The sequence below is a fragment of the Momordica charantia genome, assembly GCF_013281855.1.
Source record: "Momordica charantia cultivar OHB3-1 chromosome 7 unlocalized genomic scaffold, Mcharantia_2.0 BLBB01000007.1, whole genome shotgun sequence".
NCBI classification, from domain to species: Eukaryota; Viridiplantae; Streptophyta; class Magnoliopsida; order Cucurbitales; family Cucurbitaceae; genus Momordica; species Momordica charantia.
In genome coordinates, this window is record NW_028275165.1 from 16,034,065 (window position 1) to 16,059,452 (window position 25,388).

The 25,388-nt window shown below is 33.0% G+C and overlaps 4 protein-coding genes and 1 non-coding gene across 7 annotated transcripts; 4 read left to right on the top strand and 1 right to left on the bottom strand.

The window, feature by feature from the left end:
• Window positions 1-1,497: 1,497 nt before the first annotated feature.
• Window positions 1,498-7,692, top strand: LOC111023097 (uncharacterized). The gene is made up of 6 exons (XM_022300451.2): window positions 1,498-1,817; window positions 2,410-2,882; window positions 3,895-4,087; window positions 5,143-5,207; window positions 6,013-6,223; window positions 7,196-7,692. The coding sequence occupies exons 1-6, from the start codon at window positions 1,635-1,637 to the stop codon at window positions 7,553-7,555; spliced, it is 1,485 nt and encodes a 494-aa protein (XP_022156143.1). The 5' UTR covers window positions 1,498-1,634; the 3' UTR covers window positions 7,556-7,692.
• A 1,438-nt stretch (window positions 7,693-9,130) lies between these two features.
• TRNAV-CAC (transfer RNA valine (anticodon CAC)) lies at window positions 9,131-9,204 on the bottom strand. The gene has a single exon. It is a non-coding gene; the product is annotated as a tRNA-Val (tRNA).
• A 1,057-nt stretch (window positions 9,205-10,261) lies between these two features.
• LOC111023073 (uncharacterized) lies at window positions 10,262-12,379 on the top strand. 3 transcript variants are annotated; one of them, XM_088126366.1, is made up of 5 exons: window positions 10,695-10,938; window positions 11,100-11,158; window positions 11,270-11,419; window positions 11,500-11,570; window positions 11,977-12,379. In XM_088126366.1, exons 1-5 carry the CDS (start codon window positions 10,934-10,936, stop codon window positions 12,166-12,168), a joined length of 477 nt encoding a protein of 158 aa, XP_087982492.1. In that variant the 5' UTR covers window positions 10,695-10,933; the 3' UTR covers window positions 12,169-12,379. The 3 variants fall into 3 exon arrangements, with proteins under 3 accessions (XP_022156105.1, XP_022156106.1, XP_087982492.1); XM_022300413.2 differs by lacking the exons at window positions 10,695-10,938; window positions 11,100-11,158 and adding an exon at window positions 10,262-10,676; XM_022300414.2 differs by lacking the exons at window positions 10,695-10,938; window positions 11,100-11,158 and adding an exon at window positions 10,262-10,676 and having other exon boundaries at window positions 11,855-12,142.
• Window positions 12,380-16,396: 4,017 nt separating this feature from the next.
• Window positions 16,397-18,427, top strand: LOC148210447 (uncharacterized). The gene is made up of 4 exons (XM_088126723.1): window positions 16,397-16,804; window positions 17,396-17,545; window positions 17,626-17,696; window positions 18,063-18,427. The coding sequence occupies exons 1-4, from the start codon at window positions 16,462-16,464 to the stop codon at window positions 18,252-18,254; spliced, it is 756 nt and encodes a 251-aa protein (XP_087982849.1). The 5' UTR covers window positions 16,397-16,461; the 3' UTR covers window positions 18,255-18,427.
• Window positions 18,428-23,448: 5,021 nt separating this feature from the next.
• LOC111023086 (uncharacterized) lies at window positions 23,449-25,181 on the top strand. Its single transcript, XM_022300429.2, has 4 exons — window positions 23,449-23,866; window positions 24,559-24,711; window positions 24,798-24,868; window positions 24,944-25,181. Exons 1-4 carry the CDS (start codon window positions 23,455-23,457, stop codon window positions 25,169-25,171), a joined length of 864 nt encoding a protein of 287 aa, XP_022156121.2. The 5' UTR covers window positions 23,449-23,454; the 3' UTR covers window positions 25,172-25,181.
• The last annotated feature ends 207 nt before the right edge of the window (window positions 25,182-25,388 follow it).

Here is a 25,388-nt window from a genome sequence, read left to right on the forward strand (position 1 = left end):
TTCCATAACCATCTCATTAATGCACATTAATGTTAGAAAAAATTTACATCCAATAATTATTTTATTTTTAAAACTATATATTTTTTTAATTTTAAATTATGTTTTGAGGTACAATTAATAATGTCCGTTATTTTTTTTATTACTCCACCCCACCATAAATAATTTTCCATAATATCTTAACAAATTCAGTTAAAAATAATTTTTAAAACATAAAGAAATTATAATGAGTTATTTATGTTAACGAAAACGGTACCTAAAGTACCTCGAATATCTCTATCATGGTATGATATTGTTCACTTTAGACATAGCCCTCACGATTTTGCTTTTGGTTTCACCTAAAAACCTCATACCTATGATCATTCAATTTTTCAGTCAATGTGAGACTTTGTTTGCAATTATCTTACAAACCCAACAATTTATTCTTTAAAGAAAGATTCTACATTAGTTCTTCCTTAAAGCTTACATTGGATCCTAATTTAGTATCTAAAGTTTTGAATTTTTTTATTTTAGTTCATAAATTTCAATTAGGTTCTTTATTTAGTTATGAAAAAAAGGACATGGCTCACTCTCTTATTGTCTAATATGTATGCTCTTGATTGCTAAAAGTTTTCCAAGCAATATTTCTTTTTAAATCTTCTAATCTTATATTTTCTCAATTTATATACGAGCGATGTATAATCTTTAAATCGTATCTCAAATTCTAACGCTAAATTGAAACTTGTTAAATATTGAAGGATAAAAGATAGTGTTAGGTGGAGTATAAAAGAAAGTCTCACGTTAATTAGGAAAGAAGAAAATCAACACTGTTGGGAAATTAACTGACATGAATAATTATACTGGTTCTCCACTAAGGGCTACGTCCAGTCTTCCACTCACAGTGGGTAATTCACTAATATTGTTAAGAATTGGATACAATAACACTCCCCAAAATATTCCCTAGAGGTCCCAACAAACCCTAATATACAGGTAATGATAATTATCTCTATTGATATCAGACGTTTTGAGTGAGATCAAAAGGGAAGTCATCATCAACAGATCCGTGATTACCTATTGATTAACGGGATAATTGTCAGCATAGCTGTACAACAGTTTGAGTCACTCATTTTAACGATGACATTATTCACAGAAACATATATCCTAATCAAATTTTAAAGGAAGTAAAAGGATGGTAGAAGTAAAACTTTAAAAATCGATAAGAATATAATTGAAACTAACCTCGAACTCGACGAGCATTTAAATACTTTAGCCTAAAATAAAACAAACCAAGCAAGGGAGGGACTACTTAGCGTAAGGAAGAAGGGCTACATATGTATTAGAGAGTTAGGCAAAGAAGACTTTTGATTAGTCAATGGGGAGACTAAGAGGTTGATCTCTAACCTTTCAAAAACGTTGTCGTTTAGTTGATTCTTTAACGAAGCATTTTAGTGGAGTAATCCACGGCCAATAAAAAACCTGATTTTGCCGTTAATCACAAGTAAAACCCAAACCCCACACACCCAAATAAATTTTTACTCTTCCGTTTCAACTCTTTCATTAAACACAAACTCCTCTCTCTCTCTCTCTCTCTCTCTCTCTTAGAATCTTCAAGTTGAGATTATGAACAAGAACTGATTATTCCAAAGAATATATCAGAAATGAAACGATGGAGTGATAGGAGTGATCTACACCAAATCTTTTGCAACGATTCTTCTTCTTTTGCCCTTCAAGATTCGAGATGGCGACCGCCAAAGAAAAAATCTACCTTCAAGATCGTGGTGTTTCTCTTCTTCTTCCTATTCTTTATTGGCCTCTTTGTTCGTTTCACATCGACCAACACGGTAAGTCTTTGAATTATATTAAATTTACCCGACCTATACACTCAACCTTATCTATAAGATGATATCAAAGTAATATGTAACTTTTAAAATTAAGCCTACCTTTGGATTGAGGAGTGTTTATTCATCCCTAATGTCGTGCAAAATTTAAAAATTATATCTAAAAACTATATATTTTTCTTTTTTGTCAAGACTTTAAGTTAATATATGTCATATACTATATATATATCAATTTTATCCGTATCATATACCCCATATCTACCAATTTTATTATTATTATTTTAAAGTTCAATAACATCGGAGGAGGTTCATATTGACATAATAATTTTCTTAAATAGAGATAAAAGTACTGACATGGATTTTTGGTTATTATTTTTTCAAGTTGTACTAATTTAAATTAGTACAAAATTATCGGATTACATCACTGAAGGTAAATGTCTAAAATTACTTTCAAAATATAGAGATATGATTAAAAAAAAAAAAGAAGATACATAGATTATAGACGTAATAGGCAGTTAGTTCAATAATCTTTTTATTAATTATTATTTATTAGGATTTTTCTTTTTCATAATAATTATTGAGTTGTTTTCGGCAGCCAATGTTTTGGAGGGGGAAACGGAAATTTCCACAATCCACAAACCACTCCACGGAGGACCACCGGCAGAATCCCGACCGTGCGTGGAGCGCCACGTGCCCGCCCCACTTCCGTTGGATCCACGAAGATCTACGGCCGTGGAGAGAGACGGGGATCACGAGGGAGATGGTGGAGCGGGCCCGGAAAACGGCCCATTTCCGGGTAGTGATCCTGGACGGGCGGGTGTACGTGGAGAAATACAGGGGGTCAATCCAGACCAGAGATCTGTTCACGATGTGGGGATTTTTGCAGCTTCTCAGATGGTACCCTCGAAAATTGCCTGATCTTGAACTGATGTTTGACTGTGATGATCGCCCCGTCGTCCGATCTGCTGACTTTTCAGGTCAACGCGGGGGCCCACCTCCGCTGTTCCGCTACTGCTCGGACGAGTCCAGTTTGGATATCGTGTTCCCTGATTGGTCCTTCTGGGGATGGTAATTATTCGACTCTCTCTCTTTTTTTCTCCCACTAATTTACTTTCCACATATATAATGATTAAATCATGAAATCTCCATTTAGTAAATATTTTATTAAGAAAAATAAAATTTGAAATTTTCAAAAACAAGAATTTGAAATGATACGTTTAGTCTCTAAAATTTGAAGGTGATGTTTAGTATATCTTGAATTTCAAAATGTGTCTAATATATTTCTTAGGCGGTCCGTCTTTTTGATTGGTACTATCGTAGCTCGTTGGTTGAGTGTTGGAGCAACATTATTGATTGATAAATCCAACGATAACTATTTAATTTTTAATTTTATGTTTTTGAAAATTATGCTTCTTTGTTCACAGTTTCTTTAGTTTTTTTTTTCATAATTTTTTAAAACATATTTAAATTCTTAGTCAAATTTAAAGAAAACTACTTTTTTTTTCAGTTTTCGAAATTTAGAAAATAGAGATGCTCCAAGGAAATACATGGATGTAAAGTAGGGTGTAAAATTTAATTTTGAAAAACATAAAACAAAAAACAAAATGATTATCAAATGGAGCCTTAGCTTTCAGTGTTATATCTAATAGGTTTTTAAACTCAAGATTTATTGGATGTATTTGGATTTTCAATTTTGTACCTAGTAAGTCTCAGAACTTTGATAACTAAGTCGTCTATCTTCCAGCTTCGGTGCTCTCTTATTTATGTTTGGGTTTTATCCTAGTTGTTCGTGATTTATTTGTTGTTGTCCTCTTGTTTGTGTTTCTGCTGTTTTTTATTGCAAAGTCTCTTTGTTCTTGTTGTGCTCTGAATCTATCTTTTTCTTTCTTACAATGTACCTTAAGAACTTTTAAAAATGTCTTATACGTTAAGAATCTATTAGACACACAATTAAAAGTTCAGAGACTTATTAGATACAAAATTAAAAGTTGAAGAACTTATCATATACTTTTTAAGAGTTCACGAAGCTATTAGCTATTAGATAGACGATCGTGAAAATTGAATTTATTGAAATTTGAAGGGCGGAAATAAACATAAAGCCTTGGAGAAGGGTGTTGGAGGACATAAAAGAAGGGAACAAAAGAAGCAAATGGAAGGACAGGGTGCCCTTAGCTTATTGGAAAGGGAACCCTCATGTGGATCCCAATAGAAGAGACCTTCTCAAATGCAATCTCACTCATCAACAAAATTGGGACACTCTCCTATATATTCAGGTCAATTTTCTCACTCTTCATCTCTCTGAAATTATAAAAAAATTAAATTAAATTAAATTAAATACTATTTTAGTCGATCTTTTGATCTTTCTACTCTTAAAAGGTTCATTTTATGCTCTTTACTTTCAACTTTTATTTATCTTTAAGGTTTGTACTTTCACAATATCTCTTTTGATATCTGTACTTTTTAAAAGTGAAAAATTTGGTCTCTATTTGAAAATTTTGGTTAAAAAATATATTTGGTCCCTACACTTTTGCTAAAGAATTTAGTCCTTAAATTTTAGTTTGTAACCATTTAGTTCTTATAAAACTTGGTAACAATTTAGTCCCTGAACTTTAGTATGTAACAATTTAGTCCCTATAGTTTAAATTTTGTAACAATTCAATCCCTACCGTGAAAACTTTTGTCAAAATTAAGTATCGATTTTTATCTTATAACAATTTAGTCTTTGTTATTTATAAACACATTTGGTCATTCGTCGGTTTATCAATCTAAATGTCTAAGAAATTGAACAAAAACTTTCACAATAGGGGCTAAATCATTACAAATTTAAAACTGTTGGGACTGAATTGTTTCATACTATAGTTTGAGGACCAAATTTTTACAAATTTGAAAGTACAAGGACTAAATGAAAGTTCATGGACTGAATTAATCATTTATTACAAATTTATGACTACATTTCAAGAAATTTAGTAAGTAAAATATCATGCTAAAATTAGGGTTAAAAAGGAAATGAGATAAAAATGAAAATGAAATGACTAAAAGAGTCTATTTTTGTAAGTAAAGCAACCAAAATTGATGTTTCGAAAATACACGAGAATTAAAATAGATGTTTTGAAAGTAATTAAAATAAACGAAAACTAAAAAAATGCACGGACAAAAGTAGTATTTAAACTTTATATTTTAAATTTCTATTGAAATTACAAGTTTTGGGTTGGAATTAACAAATTTGAAACATTAAAGAGAAAATTTTGAATGAGCTAGATTTAGAAAGAAAATTGAATTGAAAAAATTTACATATAAATTGTTATTAGAAATTGATTTTGTTTTGAAGGATTGGGATAAGGAATCCAAAGCAGGATACAAGCAATCGAATCTAGAAGATCAATGTACACACAGGTTAGTAATTCATTTTTTACATAAAGTCTAGGGATTCAACTTTTAAATATTATATTTTAGTCCCTTAACTTTGAATTATTTCGTTATGTTCTTTAACTTTACATTAAAAACAATAAAAAATTTATTTTACTCCTTACCATTAACTTTTCATTAATTGTTTAACAAGAACTACTCAAATCCATTGATTTGAAAAGTCAAACATCTATTCACAAGAGACATCTATTTATCAAGTAAATAAACAAAAGAGAGGTGAATCTCAAATTTCAATTAAATAATTTACTAAAAATCATTAACAATAACTAAAATGATTTGTTTTTTTTTGGCATTAAATTACAAATATTATATGATAAACTTTCGGGTTTTGTCTAATAGGTCTTTGTCATGTTAGACATTTTTTTAATATAAATTTTTTACGTATGGTTTTAAAAGATACAAAATTCATAGGGTCTCAAAATTTCAAATCTGACAGAAATTGAAAGTTTAGAGCCGGTTTGTTAACGTTCTCATTTCTTGTTTTTTGTTTCCAATTTTCTTAAGAAATCTAAACATTTTAGAAAGTTTCTCATTCTTGTTCACATTTCTAATTTGTTCCAAAATATAAATAAAAAATTGTTTTAACACACTTGAATTATTGGATGTTGGAACCACGCAATACATTTTTCTTCATTAAAAATAAAGAAATAGGAATGTTACCAAACGGGCCCTCAAAAACCTATTGTAGATTTTTAAAACTTGCAGATCTATTAAACATGAAATGAAAAGTTCATAGATTAAACTTGTAAATCCGAGACGTAAATGGGAATAGGTACAAGATATACATAGAAGGATGGGCGTGGTCGGTGAGCGAGAAGTACATAATGGCATGCGACGCGGTGACGCTTTATGTGAAGCCTCGCTATTTTGATTTCTTCATAAGGGGAATGGTTCCTTTGGAGCACTTTTGGCCCATCACAGACCAATCAAAATGCTCCTCCCTCAAGTTTGCTGTCCAATGGGGCAACAATCACACTAATAAGGTACTCCCTCTTTCTCTCTCCTTTTACTTTGACTAGAATAAATGGTAAAATTAAAATAAACCAAATTTGATATCTGAATACTTAGTTGGATAACTCGCTAGTAATTCTTCCTTTGCTTCCGGTAAATCAAAAAGCAATTTTCGTAGGAATGTTAAAAACTCGTTGACTCGAAAGAATCGATGAACCCAACCCAATGATTTGAGTTGGGTTATAAATTTGTTTGGATTAGGTTGGGTTCAAATTTTTACAGATTTGGTTGGTTCAAGAGTTTACGTAAAAATTAAGTTTGGGTTGAACCAAACCAACCCGAACTCAACCCCAACAATTCGAGTTTGGTTATATGGGATATATTTATTTTAATTTTATTTTATTCAATACTTTTTTATGGATTATTTATTCTATAACAACGTTTAAAATAAAATTTTAAATTTTAAAGGGGTAATTTTTCACGTTGTGATTAAATGTTAAAAAAATATGTAAATAAATATTTAAGATATTGAAATTTTCTTTTATTTTTTTTTTGTCATACATATTTTAAATGAGGGCCTGAAATGTCTAAACCAACCCAATCAAAATATTTCATAGTTGGGTTGAGTTAGATTCATTATTTAATAAGGATTGTCTGAGTTGAATAAATTTATAACTGCAACAATTGGGTTGGATCTTAAAAACGTATATTAACCCCGCTTATATGAACACTCTTAATCTCTTGCATTTTGCTAACCAAGAATTTAGAAAAATATTTAATCCGGGCACAAACCCCATCTATAAAATTCATATTTTTATCGAACCTCAACTATATATCAATTGTACTCAAACTGTTAGATAATCACATAGTCGGCAATAACTTGTATGATTGAAGATATATATGATTTGCTGCTCACTTTTACGAGTATTTGACCCTTATATTTATTTTTGTTCGCATTTGGTAACGGAGTAAAAACTTGAGATTAATTACAACAAAATTTACAGGCAGAAGAAATAGGAGAAGAAGGAAGCAATTACTTGCAAAAGAATCTAAAGATGGAACTCGTATATGATTACATGTTCCATCTTCTGAACGAATACAGTAAGCTTCTGAAATTCCGGCCGGTGGTCCCCGCCGGCGCGGTGGAGTTGAGGCCGGAGACGATGACCGGCGCCGTCGCCGGATTGCACAAGAAATTCATGGAGGATTCGTTGGAGATGTCTCCCAGCGATTCAGAGCCGTGCGATCTGCCGCCTCATGATCCGACGGTTCTCAAGGAGTCTCAGGAGAAGAAACTAAATGCCCTCAGGCAAGTTGAAATTTGGGAAAAGGAATATTGGGAAAGCCAGAGGAAGGAGCATTAGCTATAAATTATAATTTATAATGCATTCATCTGTTATATTATATTAATTACACATTTTGATCCTTTTTTTTCCCTTTTCAAATTTCTTACTTAAAAAAAAAATCCTATTTTTCTTAATAATGTTGGAGAGTGGAGATTCGATCAGCCTTAATATATATATATATATATTAAATTACACTATTTAAAACAAAAACCTTCACTGAAAATAAACCTTTGCTCTAAGTTGGAAAGGAAAATTTATGGCTTTATGATGAGGAACTTTCTCTAATTTTTTTTTTAAAATTTTTTTTATACAACAATTTGGAGATATGAATATCGAATCTCCAATCTTGAAGAAAAGAGTACATGGACTGAGCTATGCTCATGTGATCTAAAGAACTTTCTCTTGGGGGAAAAATCAACTTTAATGTATGTTTTTTTGTTAAATCCACTCAGTTTCATACCAAAAAAATCACTATTAGAAATTTGGTTTTAGATGACGGTGAAACCATGTCATCAAACAAAATCAATGATGTGACCATTCCGATATTCAGACATCATCTTTGATCTTTACGTGACGGTTAATAAACATCGTAACCGTTTATAATTGAATTGACGTAAAAACCCTTTTAAAACAAAGTTTACAAATTACCCTCTAATAGAATATTAACCAATTATCAATAACGGTTTTATAGCTGTGGAAAACAAAGTTTGGATAGTTCGAAAGAATATCATATCTGGTTGGCCTTAATAAGATTTCAATGCCAGAGGTCAGTAGAGCAAAAGAAATCAACCTCCCCTCTTTTATTTTGAACTTACCATCGATTTTAGTTTAGTTCAACAAAGAAGTAAAAACCTATTTGTTTGGTCATTGCTTCCTTAATTTAATTTTTAGGGCGTTTTGATAAATTTAATCCTTGTGAGGACGATCTTTTTATTACCTCATTTTGTGTACACTTGCACATCGTTTGACACATATTGTTAGGACAACAGAAACGATAGCGGCTAACTTAAAAGAGAAAATTTAATAAAACGCATATTATTTTAAAAAATTGAAATATATATGCAAATTTGTTTCAAGTATGATATTAATTATTTGTCTACATGTCGACATTTCCATCGACATTTCTATGCATTCATGGGTTCGACATCAACACTAGTAGTAAATCGACATTTCCATAATATTACAAAAAATCAATAAAATGTGAAAAATATCACAAAATCTCCTAGTATAGACATAATATTACTATTAATAATTTTTAACTTATTTAAAAATGATGAAATGCTTATTTGTTAATTTAATATTTTTACGAACTTTTTTATTTTTATGACTTTTTCATAAATATCTGTCCACATAGATATTTTATCAATATTTTCTTTTTTAAATAAAATATGTGTTTCTAAAACCATATCAAAAAAAATAAAAGGGAACATAATTGTAAATATAGTTTTTGAAACGAAAAAGGAAAAAATTTGATACTGTCTCTAATCTTTTGTAATATTCACTCATGAATTAAGCGAGTTCCCCATTAATATTTACACCAGAAATTCGGTAATAAATAAATATATTATTCAAAAAGCAAAATTTAACAAATATTGTCTGAGCCCGGGTTCGAACCGGGGACCTCTAGTGTGTGAGACTAGCGTAATAACCAACTACACCACCCAGACATGTGAAATGTGACCTAAATTATAAATTACTAAATTACAATAACAATTTTTTATTATACTTTTCTTGTTGAATATAAAATTAAAATTTTTTCTGCACATATTTCATGATATTTCAATTGGACTTATATGTTAGTTTTCATTATTACCGCACATACAATATATTTTGCAATAATGAATAATCGAGAGGAAACGAAATGGATTAAATTGATATGGAAATCATAGCTCGAGCGAGTAAGAAAGAATATACAACAAGAATTGAAGCCTAAGTCACGAGGAGATAGCTTTTGTCTCAACACTGCGAACTTAAAGCGTCCTTATAAAAGTTTAAAAAGTTCAATCTTCACCCTGATGTTTTAAAAGGATTTTAATAGATTTCTAAATTTTCAATTTTTTTTATATGCCATTAGCTATTCATTTACTAACAACATAAACTAATTTAGTTTGTCAAATCTTTCTTTTGGATTGCTTCTTTTATTGTCAAAGTACCTATGGTGCAAGATCACATTTAATTACTTGAAGCTCCTATAACACTTATTCAAAGTTGATTTATAATAAATATTGAAAATTTTCTCTTCCACCTACACTATTAAAAAATTTAATGTGCCAACATACGTCAAATGTTTGATCGTGAAAATGATCAAGTCCAGATCTGTGAAGCTCGAGCTGAAGTACTCAAGACTTGCAAAATAGAGTTAGTCAATCTATATTTGATAGAGAATATATTTCGTATACCTTATATGAGAAGTAATATATTTATAGAGGCTAGCTCCCAAGAGCGCTTCCAATAACGTATGACTAAACTGTCTTTTGTTGGGGAATATATCTATTGTCTATGCTCCCATAGTTGCTCTTTAATCTCGACTCGTACCTATCGTAGATCATATCCGGTAGCTCGGATGCAAGACATCGAATTGAGGAGACTTCGATAAGTTATCCTCTATTTCATCAATTCCAAATGTTGACACGTGGCATGTAATACAAAAGGTTACGAGTTCGAATCTCTCCTCCTCCTCTCGCTGTACTATAAAAACACGAACTCAAACTTTTGAAGGGACATATTAGAGAGGGAGTATAAAAATGCAAACGAAGAACTCTTGAAAGTGTTGGTATCATCAAAATTTGCTCGGTCGCCATGTTCGCCGTCCATGTCGACACAGTGATGGACCTGAGAACGGCGCTGTTGCCGCTGGTTCACATGTCCAGAAAAGCCGATCTCAAATGCTCATCCGATAAGCTTTCCATTACAGTGGTTCCCGATCAGTTTCCGTTCGTTGTATCGCTCCATTTGGCGCCTTCATTCTTCACCTCCTTTCAGTTTCTCCCCGAAGGCGACGAGTTCGAGGAGTATTCTTCCAGGTTTTTCCTTGACCTCTTCATCAGCAATCTCTCCAATGTCCCCGACGATTCCATTACCATGACCATGTTCCTCCGCGCACACCCTGGAATCGCGCCCCTCAAATTTGTCATTCCTAGTGAGTTCTCACAATCTTGATTTCTTTTTCCGAAGAATCTTGATTCTGATTCAATTGGATGTTGTCGGATCGGTTCTCTCTTGTCCCTAATTCTGATTGAATCTTGGATTTATGATATGCGGTATTTTCTCGGCCTTTTGACGGTTGTTGTTGTTGCTGTGATTCTAATTGAATTGAATGTCGTCATTCCGGTGATTTCTTGATTGAGGATCATTTCTCCCTTGTCCCTAATTCTGATTGAATCTTGGATTTATGATATGCGGTATTTTCTCGGCCTTTTGATGGTTGTTGTTGCGATTCTAATTGAATTGAATGTCGTCATCGCCGTGATTTCTTGATTGAGGATCATTTCTCTCTTGTCCCTAATTCTAATTCAATCTTGAATTTGTAATATTAAACAATTGTTGCTGTTTTGGTTTCAAGAACTAGGTCGAATTTCATATATGGGACTAAAAGAACGAACAGCGCCTTGAATTGTTGCGGTGATTTCTTGATCGAGGATGATTTCTCTCTGGTCTATAATTTTGCCTCATTGAGTAGTAGCACATTCCTGTTCTCTGTTCAATCTTTAAATTGTTAGTATTGATTTTCAGGTACTGGATATTTGCAATACTCTGCATTGGTATTGTCACCTCCCCTAAACATTGGTATCGACCAAATTGACTATAGAGTTTTTGTTGCAATACATTCATATGAATTCGTACTCATTCTAACTCGGTTACTTGTCCTCACCAATGAGACTGGTAACTCTACTCTTCCTTAATTTTGCAGTTCATGTAAAAGAAAAGTCTTAAGTTTCTGAATTTGACTTCTTCTTCAACAGTTCGTATTAAGCTAACTAAGTCGAAGGTGAAGATCTCTGCTCAGTCTGGGGAGGTTGTTCTCAAGCCAAAGGTAATATGCTTCATGCTTGGAACCCATTTTTGATACATGAGTTTGTTTATTCCGAATTACAATTTTACTAATCTCTGTATAGACTTTTGGAACATATCTTTTATATTTCATTACTAACTCTCCAACCACAAATTTTAGCTTTTTACAGATTCAAGTTTCTACAACTTGTTACTTTTCCCAATCCAAATAACTTATATCTTTGGCCTGTTTTTCAAAATTATAGTTGTAACTACTACTTTCACTGACGTATTTCTTTGTTTTGCTGTCCATTTTCAATATCCAAGCCAAAATTTGAAAAGGTCAAAACATACCAAAGAAATTGTGAGCAAACAAGAATGGGGCTTGGGGCTTTCTTTACTCGATATTCCGAGCTACTAATTCATACAGATGGGATGTTGTGGTGCAGAATAAACAGTGTGTGATTGGGGGCGTTACGCCAGGAGCGACAATTCAGTTCGAGATCACTTTGGATCCCACATTCTTTTTCTTTCATTTGACGTATCTGTCCAGGTGGGTGTGGCTGTTCAAGACAGTTAGTTCCCGCAGTGTGTTGAGTTTCTGTACAGAGCTAGAATCTTGCTATCTGGTCTGTTTTTGACTTTGGAAGAGCTAATGCTGCTGTGAGTTCCTCAAATGAGTTTTCTTTGATTTGCATTCTTTCTTTTGTGCATAAAACTTAGGCATTTTTCCCACTAGGATTTAGCTTCTTGTTCATGTATATAGAATTCTTTGTTTATTCTGTTCAAATTGCCCGAATTGGAGCAAATAGATGAATTTTGCATAATACAAGTCTGCAGAATGTTACTCGACGCGTTAACATTCCCATCCACATGTCCATGTATCCATGGGTTCAACCTAATATGAGAGGTAAATCGATATTTTTATCGTAGTACAAAAAAATCGATAAAATATGAAAAATATCAACAAAATATCACTAATATATACATAATATTAATATTAATCCATTTTAACTTATTTAGAAATAGAAAAATGTTTATTTGTTAATTTAAATATTTTTTACGATTTTAATTTCTCTAATTTTTATAGAAATATCTATCAACATCGACATTTTATTGATATTTTTATCGATATTTCTATGAAATTGAATCCTCAACATTTCCATCGACGTGGACATTTAAAACCTCGGTGTACCCGTTTGCTTGTACATACTAAGAAGAAAATTGAAAATATATGTTAGAGATAGAAAAATATATATGTAAAATGATGGCAACAGTGTGGGGTAGGAGTCGGAATGCCCTCTTCCACGAAGTTTTTAATTATATATTCTCCAATTTTGGAATCGAGGTTCAGGTTTAGGAATCTTCATTTGGGAGCGAGAATCTTCAAGAGAAAAATTATTGATTTAATAATTAATTCTAATTATTTTTAGAATTTAAAAAATAAAAAACAATAAAGATATATAATTTATATTATTTTTCTAAAAAATTATTATTTACTAGTATAAATAATTAGATTAATATTTATTCATAATTTAGTAAAACAATTAATAAAATATATATTAATTATTTAAAAATAGTATGTGAGACAAAACATGATGGAAAATTCATTATTTGTTCTTAAAGTGGAGATTCGACCCTACGAGAATTTTTGTCGTTTCTAGAGACATGAAAATAAAGGTTTATAGAAATAAAAAAAACTTTTGAAAGAGAAATTTTAGAGAAAGTAAATTTTAGAGAGTTAGAAAAAAGTTGGAAAAATAAATTAGCGAGAGAAAAGTTAAAGTAAAAAAATAGAAAATTCTAGAGGTAGTAGAGTTGAAAGCAAAAGACATGTTAAATTAAAAAAGAAAAATTAGAAAGAGAAAGAAAAATTATAATGAGAACAAAATTTAGACAATAAAAAGTTTCAAAATATACTAGTTACCGAAGATAAATAAATAGAAAGAGAAAGAAAAGTTATAAGTGAAAGAAAATTAAACGAGAAAACATCTAGATAGAGAAAAGTTGAAGATATATTTCTTAGAGAAAAGATAAACTAGACAGAAAAAGAAAAGTAATAAAATCTAAAATTTGAGAACGAGAAACGTTCGAGAAAAAATATTAATTTTTTAGAGAGAACAAAGAAAGTGATATGTTAGAAGAAAAAGAAAGAAATATAAATATACACAAATTAAAATTTTGGAAAAGGATAGAAATGTTTAAGAGATCAGACAAATTTTAGAGAGAGACCAAACTAATTGGAGTCCTTTTCTTTTGAAGCCTTAATGGCCTGTTAGTCCTTTGATGAAGTTTTTTTGGACCTAGAGATACTATCCAATTTGCACCAATCTTCTTATAATAAAGAGTTGTTATTTAATTTTTGAAACAAAAAAAATTACTCCTGTGCTTACTAACACTCTAGTATTTAAGTCAGAATTGGTTTGTAAGAAACGCAGTGGAAGTTAGGATTTTGTAACGTACAGACACTTTTTCCTTTATTTATAGTTGAGGAAAATCCTATGTTTCTAGGATATCTTGACCTTTTGAATTCCCGAAATCATGTACAACGGTTTGAGTTGGATAGATCGATTAGTCTATAAAAATAATCAATGAGTTATGTCACGATGGAACTGAAACTACCAATTTTAGTACATAACATAGGTAAGATAATTAATAATCTTCCTCAATGATGATGAATCTATGCATGGAGTAAACTATGTGTATTTTGACACACACATGTTATGGAATGGTGATGAATCTAATCTCTTTGCAATTTCCCACCAATTTCCTCACTCTCGTCTCTCGCCATCATTATTCGCCATGTTCATCGTCCATGTTGATTTTTTTACGTAGTTACTTGGAGGAGCGTTCGTATTTAATTGAAAGGTTATCAAACGGGTCCATAGTTATATTTGTATATAGGAATGCCCACTTGTAAAATAAGTAGTTTTAATCACAAGATTCAACAAATATTGGAATTTAAGTAATCATATAAAGAAAAGAAAAGAAAGAAAATTTGGAGGGAATACTTTTCTATATCTAAAAACTGAAAACAACTTCGTCACTCCTATTCCAAACTGCACTTTGAAATGAGAGCAAAATAATAATTATTAAATAAAACTAAATAATAGTATTGGAAATTTCAAACATTTTAGTAGGCAGTAGCTGAGATTTTGTGAATTACTTATGAGAGACTGAGATATTAAAAAAAAAAAATACTTAGTTTGTCGGCACAAAATCTTGTCCTATTATCATTAAAAAATTGACAATTCATTATTAGAAAAACAATATTTTTATATTTTTCAAGTCAGCTATACATCACATTTTCGTCTTCATTTTAACGGAGAAGTTAGTGGAATTCATTTTAACGGAGAAGCTAATGGAATTGTTGTTTTGAAGATTGAAGAATGTGTTAATACAATCATAATTTTTACCCGAAGACGAGTTTAAGAAATGCACACATATATATCATATCACTTCTTACTTCGTTCTTAAATAAATTAACTGATAGTTGTTCTTTTAGTTATTTAATTTAACGATTTAGGTCAAATTATAAATTGAGTCCTAGAACTTTGACAGGTTATGTTTATTTACTTATTGAACTTATAACAAGAGTATTAATGGGTAGGGACGTGTAGAGGTTTAAATAGACGTAACTTTTAGATCTAATTTAACCTTAAATTTATGTTTGCAACACCAAATTTCTAGTTCTAGATCGACCCTTGTTAATGGACAAGTCGACCTTTTAGAAGTATCTCAACATGTTCAAATATGTAAATGGAACGACTTAACAATACATCAACTTTCTGCGAACAAGTCAACTTGAACATAGTTCAACTAATTAAGGTACCAATCTTCAATTAAAAAATCGTGAATTCAAATTTTCACCTCTACATGTTGTATTAAAAAAAAGAAAATTTTATTAAAAATTTTAGCAACTTTTTTTTAACTTAGATTGAAAATTTTTAGTACATCAAACGATAAAAATGGAGACTTTTAAAAGATCGGACCAAAGACAAAATTTTCTATCTAGAAATTAAGAATCACTCAGAGAAAAAATAATATTAAATATATGTTTTAGTCCCTAAATTTTGAGCATATTTTTAATTTAGTTGCGAACTGTTTAAAAAGTTTTAATTGAGTCTTTCATGTTTTAACCTTTTTAATTTAGACTCGTGTCACCGCAGGGAAATGCTAAAATTCGCTCTCTTAGTTGTCAACTAAGAACAATGAACCAAAGATGAAACTTTAAGTGATGTTTGGTCGACAATCTTGATTCTATTTCTTATTTTCAAACTTTAAGTAATATACATTTGACAGCGTGTGACAGATTTGTTTTTTAAAATTATTTTCGGATTTTATGATCAAGTGGAAATTCAAACGCTTTTTAATATTTTCAAATTTTAAAATAGAAGCTTTATAATGTTGAATTACATAAAAAAAGAAAAAAATTTGGATAAATATATTATTTCATGTTATAAACTCGTTTCATTTTAATTAAAACTAAAACAGGTAAAATGTAATATTATTATAAATTATACAACCTTCTAAAATAATAATTATACAAAATTTATAAAAAAATATTAATAAATAAATTAATATTATTTTAGATTAGACTACTTATTTAGTTGGCAATTTACAAATATATTACTAAACACAATCAACAATTTTTCCAATCTGCTACTTTTCTATTTGCAAATATTGAAAATAACTCTATTTTTGATCGAGTCTCCTGTTTTTAGATTTATCATAAATGCACCCTCAACTATAAATTCGAACATAGCGGTTAAGATAGCAATTACTCATTGGTTGAAGAAAAAGAAGAAAAAAAAAAAAATATATATATATATATATATTCACACGTGTAATGGAACGGCGATCATTGTACTTTCGTTTTCGAGTTTCCCGCCAATTTCCCCATCGTCGTCTTCTCCTGGTCTGGCACCACCGCCATGTTCGTGGTTCACGTTGATTCAGTGGTTACTCTGAGGACATTTCTGCGGCCACTGACTTACTTCTACTCCAGAGCCGACATCAAATGCTCTGTAGAAAGATTTTCCATCGTCATCTTTCCTTATCACTTTCCCTACGTTGTGTCGCTTCGACTGTCGCCTGCATTCTTCACCACCTTCCGCTTCTTCCCCGACGGCGATGACTTCGAGCACTACCGTTCCGGCTTTCTCCTCGACGACTTCGTCGGAGATCTCTTCGCTTTGCATGACGATGCCGTTTCCTTGTTCATCTTTCTCTGCGAATTCCACCGCGGAGTCGCTCCCCTCATCTTTGACCTTCCGAGTGAGTGTATCGGTCTTTAAATCCTATTTTTGATTGAATTTGATGTCGTCGTTGCTGTGATTCTTGATTGATTGAGGATATGATTTGTCTCTGGTCTGTAGTTTTGATTTAATCTTCGATCTCGTAAGATTAGGTGTTTTCTCGGCATTTTGATCGTCTCAGGAATCTTGATTCTAATTGAATTCAGTGTTTCCGTTGCGGTGATTTCTTGATTGAGGATCACTTCTCTCTGGTCTGTAATTTTAATTGAATCCTGGATTTTGTAATATTAAGAATTTTCTCGGCTTTTTGATCTCAAGAATCGTTGTTGTTGCGGTGAGTTTTCTTCCGAAGAATATTGATTCTAGTTGAATTGGCTATCTTCGTTCCGGTGATTGCTTGACTGAGGATCATTTACCTCTGATCTGTAATTTTGATTGAATCTTTGATTTTATTTTCTCGGCTTTCTGATCTCTGGAATCGTAGTTGTTCTGGTTTCAAGCACGTTTAATATATTTCTTCAACCAAGAGAAATAGATTAAATGGACAAGATCGAATTTCATACATGCGTTTCTCTCAGTTCACTTTTCAAATTGTTAATATTGATTTCAGGTACTGGATATTTGCAATACGCTTCATTGATACGGTCACATCCCATAAATATCGATGTCCCCAATATTGAGTTCGGAGCTTTTGTCGCAATTCAGTCTGTTGAATTCTTGCTCATTCTCACTGAGTTACTTGTCATCAGCAATGAGACAGGTAGCCCAATTATTCCTTTAGCAGTTCATGTAAAATAAAAGTCTGTAGTTTCTGAAATTTGTCCTCTTCTTGTGCAACAGTTTATGTTACTCTAACTGAGTCGAAGGTGAAGTTCTCTGTTCTATTGGAGGAAGTTGTTCTCACCACAGAGGTAAAATGCTTCATGCTTGCTTGGAAGTTTCTTAAATTCAAATGATGCTTCATTCCTTACTTATATTTAGTATGGGTGTTTGTTTATATTAGTTTACACGTCTAGCGAATAAGGCCACGAGGGTCGATGTAAATAGTAAGAAATTTAGATGGCATAGATTCAAACCATTGTGGCTATCTACGAAAGACTTGATATCCTACGAGTTACTTGGACAATTAAATATAGTAAGGTTAGACAAGTATAGTAAGGTTAGACAGTTATCCCGTAAGAATATGTACACAAAAACCGATCCAAACACTCGTATGTATATGTATATAAACATATAGCTTTTAGCTGAATCATTGCAAGTTACTAAAATTGGTGCAGGATAGACAGTGCGTAATTGGGAGTCTTCCAGAAGGAAGTGAAGTTCAGTTTACGTTAAATCTGGAGCCAATGGATTTTTTCGCTGATATGGCGTTTATGAGCAAGTGGGTGTGGCTGTTCAAGACAGTTAGTCACCGCGATATGATGAGTTTCACTTTGGAGTTAGATGCTGGCTGTCTCATCTGTTTTTGACCATTAGAATTTGTACAACACAACTGGGGATGCAGCAGAGTGAGTGTCTCTGGTCTTTCTTTTTGTTTTGGCCATATTTTCCCACTAGAATTTAGTTTCTTGTCATGTATATAGAATTCTTTGTTTCGAATTAGTTCAAATTTCAAATATTATAAGTTTCATTGATATTTGAGGGCCCGTTTGGTAACGTTTCTATTTTTAAATAGTTTCAGTTTCTTCATTTTTAATAAAGAAAAATGAACTGCATGACTCCAACATCCTCAATATCTATGGATTCGACAAAACAGTTTTTTTTATTTATGTTTTGGAAAAAAGTGAAAATGCAAATAAGAAAGAAAATTTTTTTTTTTGGTTGTTTCCAAAATTTCTATACAAGTTTAAAATGTTCTAAAAAAATAAACATGAAATAGTTAGGTGTAAAACGCTTAGATTTCTTAAGAAAATTGGAAATGAGAAACCATATATGAGAATGTTACCAAATGGGTCGTAAAGAAATAAAAAGTCAAAAAGTAGGCTATAGTTTAAGAATATTACTCATAGGTTTTAGATATCGACATCAATGGACATGACGAGATCTGATCAACTTTGTAAAAGTGTCGGTGGAAATATTGATAAAAGATTGGTGTTGATGGATATTTTTTAAAAATAATTTCTATTATTAGAAATTTCACTGATATTTGAAGAAACAAAAAGTCAAAAATAGGTTATAGTTTAAGAAGATTACTGCTGGAACAAGGTCTTAGATAGGTCTTAATTTTATGAGAGTTTTAGCAGAAATCTTGATAATATAGATGTTGATGGATATTTATGGAAAATTATAACAAATATTTAAAATAACAAATAAATATTTCATTTAATTAATAATTAATAATATTAATATTACTTATATTTTATTGATATTTTATCAAATTTTCACTGTACTGTAAGCGATACTAATTGTGTTTAAATTCATAAACATAGTTTCATAGTTGCTCGTGGAGCCGTTACAAATTGTGTTCAAATTTGTAATGAAGATAAAAGTAAAAAGTAAGGCAGAAAAATGTTTGGATTTAAAAACCCTAAAAATGAGATGCTAATTATTACTGATAATATTAAGTTGTCCCACCACCCCTAAAACCTGTAAAAAGAAAAAAAAAACTTGTCCCATCACCTATGGTCGAGCTCCTAATTAGCTCACCTATGGCCGAACTCCTTAGATCACCTACTGCCGAGCTCCTAAGCTCACCTACGGCCGAGCTCCTAATTAAACTCACCTATTGCCAAGCTCTTACGCTCACCTATGGTCGAGCTCCTAAACTCACCTATGACCGAGCTTGAGCTCATCCATAGCCGACCTATGACCCGACATCTAACCGCCTTGTCGTAACGACCCTAACAGACACGTCCTTTCACTTCGCCTATAAAATGATCTACATTCCTCTTACTCAGGTATGCAATTCTATTCTGAGAATGACCTATTTGAGCTCGAATCTATACTGACTTAGAGCATCAGAGTGTTTACTTTCTTTTTGCAGGTCCTACCTTGCATGAGCTCGCACCTCATCAGCTCAAATTTTGCATCAACAGTTAGCGTCGTCCATGGGAATTGACAAATTTAAGTCATTCCTACCAAACCAAACTATGACTCGTACAGTTTCTTAAAGCTCTAGTATTCCCAACAATTGGATGGATCTCCAAAGCTCTTCAAGATCTTCTTGTTAAAGATCTTCGCTGAAGAGAAAGATCTTATCATTACGTATGACCTTCCCCCGAGGAATACCTCACCTTGAGGACGACTTTCTCTCTAGGAAGACGTACTTCAAGAGAGACTCTATCACTATGGATGACCTTCCCCTCGAGGAAGACCTCACCCTTAAGGACGACTTTCTCTCAAAGAGTGACTACTCACTACGGATGACCTTCCCTTCGAGGAAGACCTCACCTTGAGGACGACTGTCTCTCCAAGAAGATCTGCTCACCCAAGAGTTACATCTTACTCCTTAAACACCACTGCTCCTCTAATGAACAACCCGGTTATGATCCGACCAATAACCGGAAGTCCCTCTCGGCCAATGAGAGGGTGGGGCCCCTTGTTCAAGTCCCGGAGTCAGCATTTAAGGGAACACTCACCTACTTCCCTAAAGTCGGGAGGAGTGAATTCCATCTTGTGAAGTTATGTTCCCAGCTCCCCACTCGGTCTCGTCCCCAAAATGGTAGGAATGTTGAGTCGGCGACTCGGGCCACTCTCACCCATACAGATCAAAAGACGAGCCCTCACGGGCAGGAGTCCATAACTCACTCAGGATTGAGAATGAGTTGCCTGATCATCCTAAGAAATAGCAATCTATTAGTTAACGGTGTTACATCTAAAGATTGCCTATTTCGCGGTCCGGTCTTATACAAACTCATTGTATAGGATACCCCCATTCGCATGTCTCCACACGAACGACCTGGATCGAGTCGTCTGTAACTTTACAGGGTGGGCCGTATCCATAGTGTTGCCAGGATAAGGTACCCAGCCTTATCTATATACTATAGACCCTTTAGGTTATTCACGGGACATTATCCATCCATATATTAGGGGTATATCAAATATATACCCCGTATATCAACTATATACCCAGTATATATACTGTCCCGATTACATCATAAATAACCTTGGATGTTTAGTTTATTGGATTTTGGAAATTGCAAAGCTATGATTCAATAACAAATTTATTGAATAAAACTTTATTAAATAGACATATGTTTTTACAAAATACAAACGACGAGTTTAGGGCAACACACCCAACAGTCATGACGGATGGTCTCCCCCTTGAGGAAGCCCTCACCCTTGACCTCAAGTATGACCTGCACTTAAAATATGACTTTCACTTAAACGATGACTTTCCCTTCAAGGGTGAGCCTATCAGAAATAGCTCACCCCCAACTAAAGATAGAGCTTCTAGCTGAGCTCATCATCATCTAAAGGAAAAACTTACACTTGATAGCTTCTCCCTAACTAATGAGAGAACTTCAATCAGTTAGCTCACCCCACTTAAAGAAGAAGCTTCTATCAGATACCTCATCTCAGTTAAGACGAGCTCTCATCAGACATCTCATCTAGGTCAAAACGATAAGTTCATGTGAGACAGGTCACCTTGGCTAAGAAAGAACTACCATATAACTCCTCTGCCTTAAGGATGAACTTCCATCATCAGATCATGTTCGAGCAAGCACGACACCCTACTTAAGAATTGCTTACCTATACTCAATGGAGGCACCAAAACATAAAGTATGCATGTCAAACCTTAAGCGCCCAACTTAGGTAAAGCTCCAACTTCAGACTCCTAAACACCCAGCTTAGCCCAAGCTCATCCAAGCTCCATGCGCAAACTCTCAAGCTCACAGCTTAAGTAAAGCTTCTCCATGTTCTGAATCGAACTCTTTGGCCGAGGTTCTCAAAGTTCCCAACTCAAGCAACGTGCCATTAAGGTGAATGTATCTCCTAAGGCTAGATAGTAAACAGATCCTAAGATTATAGCTTGTGAAGAGAGGGCTCACCTCAACCCTAACAATGAGCTGCCATCGGAGTAGCTCATCTCGACATTATGGAAGAGCTATAAGATAGCTCACCTCTACGTCAACAAATGAGCTCTCATCAGAGTAGCTCATCTGACATCAACAATGAGCTTTCATTAGAATAGCTCATCTCTACGTTGAGAAGAGCACCCATAAGAGCAATTCATCTCAACATCAACGATGAACTCCTATCTGGTAGCTTACCTTTACCTCAACGATGAGCTTTCATTAGAATAGCTCATCTCGACACCAACGAGGAGCTCCCATCGGAGTAGCTCATCTCGACATCAACAATGAACTTTAATTAGAATAACTCATCTCGACACCAACGATGAGCTCCCATCGGAGTAGCCCATCTCGATATCAACGATGAGCTGTCATTAGAATAGCTCATATTGACACTGACGATGAGCTTCCATCGAAGTAGCTCATCTCGACATCAACGATGAACTAATTAGAATAACTCATCTCAGCCTCAATAATGAGCTTTCATCAGAATAGCTCAACTCGACACATCAAGGAATAACTATCCGATAGCTTACCTCAACCTCAACAATGAGCTCTCAGGTAGCTCACTTTGACCTCAATAATGAACTCTCCATCAAATAGCTCATCACAACGGCCAATGGATGAGCTCCACTAGATAGCTCATCTCGGTATGAAAGATGAGCCCTCAACAAAACTCACTTAAGCTAAAAAGAATGAACCGCCATCAGATATTGAAATCTTCAAGAAGTGACTAACCAAGATTACATCGACTTTGAAGACCGAGGCAAACTAGAGTCGAAACTTCTAAAAATTAGCTCAAGTCTTGACGACAAGACCTTACATAAAAGAGAGCATGACCAAATTTTTCATAGATCTCACCACATATTAGTATGACCTATGAAAACAAGTTAGCTTCCTAACTTACCAAAGTGGGGGCAAATGTTGGAGGCAAAAATAAATTGAGAGAACATTTTGTTGTATACGAATTTTATAATAATTGTTTTCTTAATCTTTTATAAAATAATTTAGAATAAATAAAATATAATTTGTAATTTAAATTATATACCCATGTAAATGATTATCTTAAAAAAATTAATTAAATATCAACACATGGTCATTATAGCTGAATTGCAATAATTTAATATTAATCAATCAAACACTAGAATATGCTTTTTAGGTATAACGTCTAAGCCAAAACTAAGCTGTAACTCAACTCGTCTAGAAAATAATATCCATATGAATTGTTTACTATTCATCAACCTCAATGATATTAAAAAAAATCACATGAAAAATCGACATTAAAATATGAAAAATATCAATGAATATAATACTATTCATTGTTAACTTATTTAGAAATGATGATTTTTTTTACGATCTTTCTTTTATTTTATAACTTTTTAAAAAATATCTATTGACATCAATATTTTATTGATATTTTCATCGTATCGAGATTTTCTTTTATTTTTATAACTTTTTAAAAAATATCTATTGAAATAGAAATTTTATTGATATTTTCATCCCGATATTAGATGTATATTTAAGACTTTGATTAACACATGCACCTATAGCTTCCTTTATTTTACAATATTGTAAAATAATAATAATAATAATAATAACAACGAAGAAAAAAAAGAAAAAAAAATAGGGAGGAGTGATGGCGCTCCAGTATAAAATGAGCAAATTCAGAGAGTGCAGTGTCAGTGTGTATTCTGAAACTGAAGAAAAAATTGAAAGGAAGAAATCGAAATCCGTCGCCATGATTCTGTTTGGCATCAACACCATTCCTTTAATCAACGCAATGTTAGTCCTGGTTCAATTCGCTCTGAAAGCCGACCTGAATTGCACGCCGGGAATGGTCTCCCTGATCTCCACCCCAACTTCCGATCGCTTCACCGCCGCTCTCCGTCTTGCTCCTCCATTCTTCATCTACTACCCCCTCAATCGCTACTTCAGATGCACCATTTACGCCGACGCCTTCTACCGCATTCTCTTCAATATGCTCTGCCGCGGTTATTCCAGAATGGTCCTCGATTACGACGAACGCATCAATGAAGATCGCATCCTCCTTGTCTTTCGTAGTTTGAGTAAGTATTCTTTTCTTTACCTTTCTCTTCTCGCACAATCAATCTTGCTTCTGATCTTATTGGAGGATTTCTTGCAATTTCTTGATGAATTTTAACTCTCTCGTCTAATCTAATCTTGCTTGATTCTTGATTGTATTCGGTGAATTTGCGTTGCTAGTTTAATTTATGCACCTTTTTGTTGCCAAGAAATCTGAATCTTCGATTCTTTTTTGGTTTCAAGAACAGAGTTTATTTGCCGTACGATTAATTGCGATTTCTCAAGTTCTTTAGAGCGAAGAAGTTTGATCTAGCTCTTCCAATTGCGAACAGGTTTTTACGACTAGAAATTCATTCTGAAGTTGCGGTTTCTTTAATTAGAATTTCATTCTGAAATTGCGCACTGAGTTTGAGCGGACTTAGTTTGGATTAGAATTTCATTCTGAAATTTCGACTTCTTCAATCTGAAACTGCGAGTAGAGCTTTATTAGAATCTCATTCTGATATTGCGGTCAGAGTTTTGAATTAGAATTTCGTTTTGAAATTGCGGTTTCTTCAACCTGAATCTGCGAACAGAGTTTTGCAAATTGAGTTCGAAATTAGAATTCCATCCTGAGATTGCGGTTCCCTTTCTTCAATCTGAAATTGCGAATAGATTTAACTAGAACTTTGATATTGATATATTCGTTATTTTTAACTGTTAATGTCAATTCCAGTGCGTGATGCGGAGGAGCCATTGACTTCTGGATTGGTAGTGTTACCCCACGAAAATCAGGTGGTGGCCGAAATTGACTACAGATATTTTTTCTCAATTGATTCAGAAAAGTTCGCACACATTGTAACGGAATTACATTTTTTCTACGATACAAGTAAGAAATTCAACTCTTCCTTCTTTTTCATGTCGGATTTGGTTCGTAGAAACTGGTTTGAGTTTGGGTTGTCATTATTGTGGCAGTTCATGTTACTATGACAGATTCACAAGTCAAATTCGCTCTTGGTGCTATCGAAATTGTTCTTACCAAAGAGGTATTGCCTTTAATTTTCTTTCTAATTTTTTAGTTCAAGTTTAAGATTTAAGGTTAAAATTGTTGTTGGGTGCAGGAAAATGAATGCATAATTGGAAGGATTGGGGAAGAAGAAGAAACTCATTTCGAAATCTATGTGAATCCAAAAAAATTTTTCTATCTTTTGCCAGCTCGCTCGAAGAGGGTATGGTTTTTCAAGTCACTTGAATATTCAACTGGCAGCGTGGGTACTATAATCGCTGCCCCTATTGGACTGTATGCTCAAATGTGGGTATTTTTCCCCCATGAAACCCCTCAAAATTAGACACTCCATATCAAATATACCATCAAAATTCAAACTTCTATTTCTATCCACTCAACTACTTACTGCTACTGATATAAGTTAAATTTTTTGCGGGTGACATGTTTTGAAATACATAAAAAATTTTTGCTACCCATTACGATTTTTCTAATATTTAATGATTTTCATTAAACTAGCTAATAATTTTGTCCTTAACATCTAAAAATTTAAATCTAATTTT

Coding starts and splice junctions, on each gene's coding strand:
- LOC111023097 (XM_022300451.2), top strand. CDS start 1,635: ATGAAACGATGGAGTGATAGGAGTGATCTACACCAAATCTTTTGCAAC. Junction 1,818..2,409: donor GTTTCACATCGACCAACACG/GTAAGTCTTTGA, acceptor TGTTTTCGGCAG/CCAATGTTTTGGAGGGGGAA. Junction 6,224..7,195: donor GCAACAATCACACTAATAAG/GTACTCCCTCTT, acceptor CAAAATTTACAG/GCAGAAGAAATAGGAGAAGA.
- LOC111023073 (XM_022300413.2), top strand. CDS start 10,337: ATGTTCGCCGTCCATGTCGACACAGTGATGGACCTGAGAACGGCGCTG. Junction 10,677..11,269: donor CCTCAAATTTGTCATTCCTA/GTGAGTTCTCAC, acceptor ATTGATTTTCAG/GTACTGGATATTTGCAATAC. Junction 11,571..11,976: donor AGGTTGTTCTCAAGCCAAAG/GTAATATGCTTC, acceptor GTTGTGGTGCAG/AATAAACAGTGTGTGATTGG.
- LOC148210447 (XM_088126723.1), top strand. CDS start 16,462: ATGTTCGTGGTTCACGTTGATTCAGTGGTTACTCTGAGGACATTTCTG. Junction 17,546..17,625: donor TGTCATCAGCAATGAGACAG/GTAGCCCAATTA, acceptor CTTGTGCAACAG/TTTATGTTACTCTAACTGAG. Junction 17,697..18,062: donor AAGTTGTTCTCACCACAGAG/GTAAAATGCTTC, acceptor AAATTGGTGCAG/GATAGACAGTGCGTAATTGG.
- LOC111023086 (XM_022300429.2), top strand. CDS start 23,455: ATGAGCAAATTCAGAGAGTGCAGTGTCAGTGTGTATTCTGAAACTGAA. Junction 24,712..24,797: donor ACATTTTTTCTACGATACAA/GTAAGAAATTCA, acceptor TTATTGTGGCAG/TTCATGTTACTATGACAGAT. Junction 24,869..24,943: donor AAATTGTTCTTACCAAAGAG/GTATTGCCTTTA, acceptor TGTTGGGTGCAG/GAAAATGAATGCATAATTGG.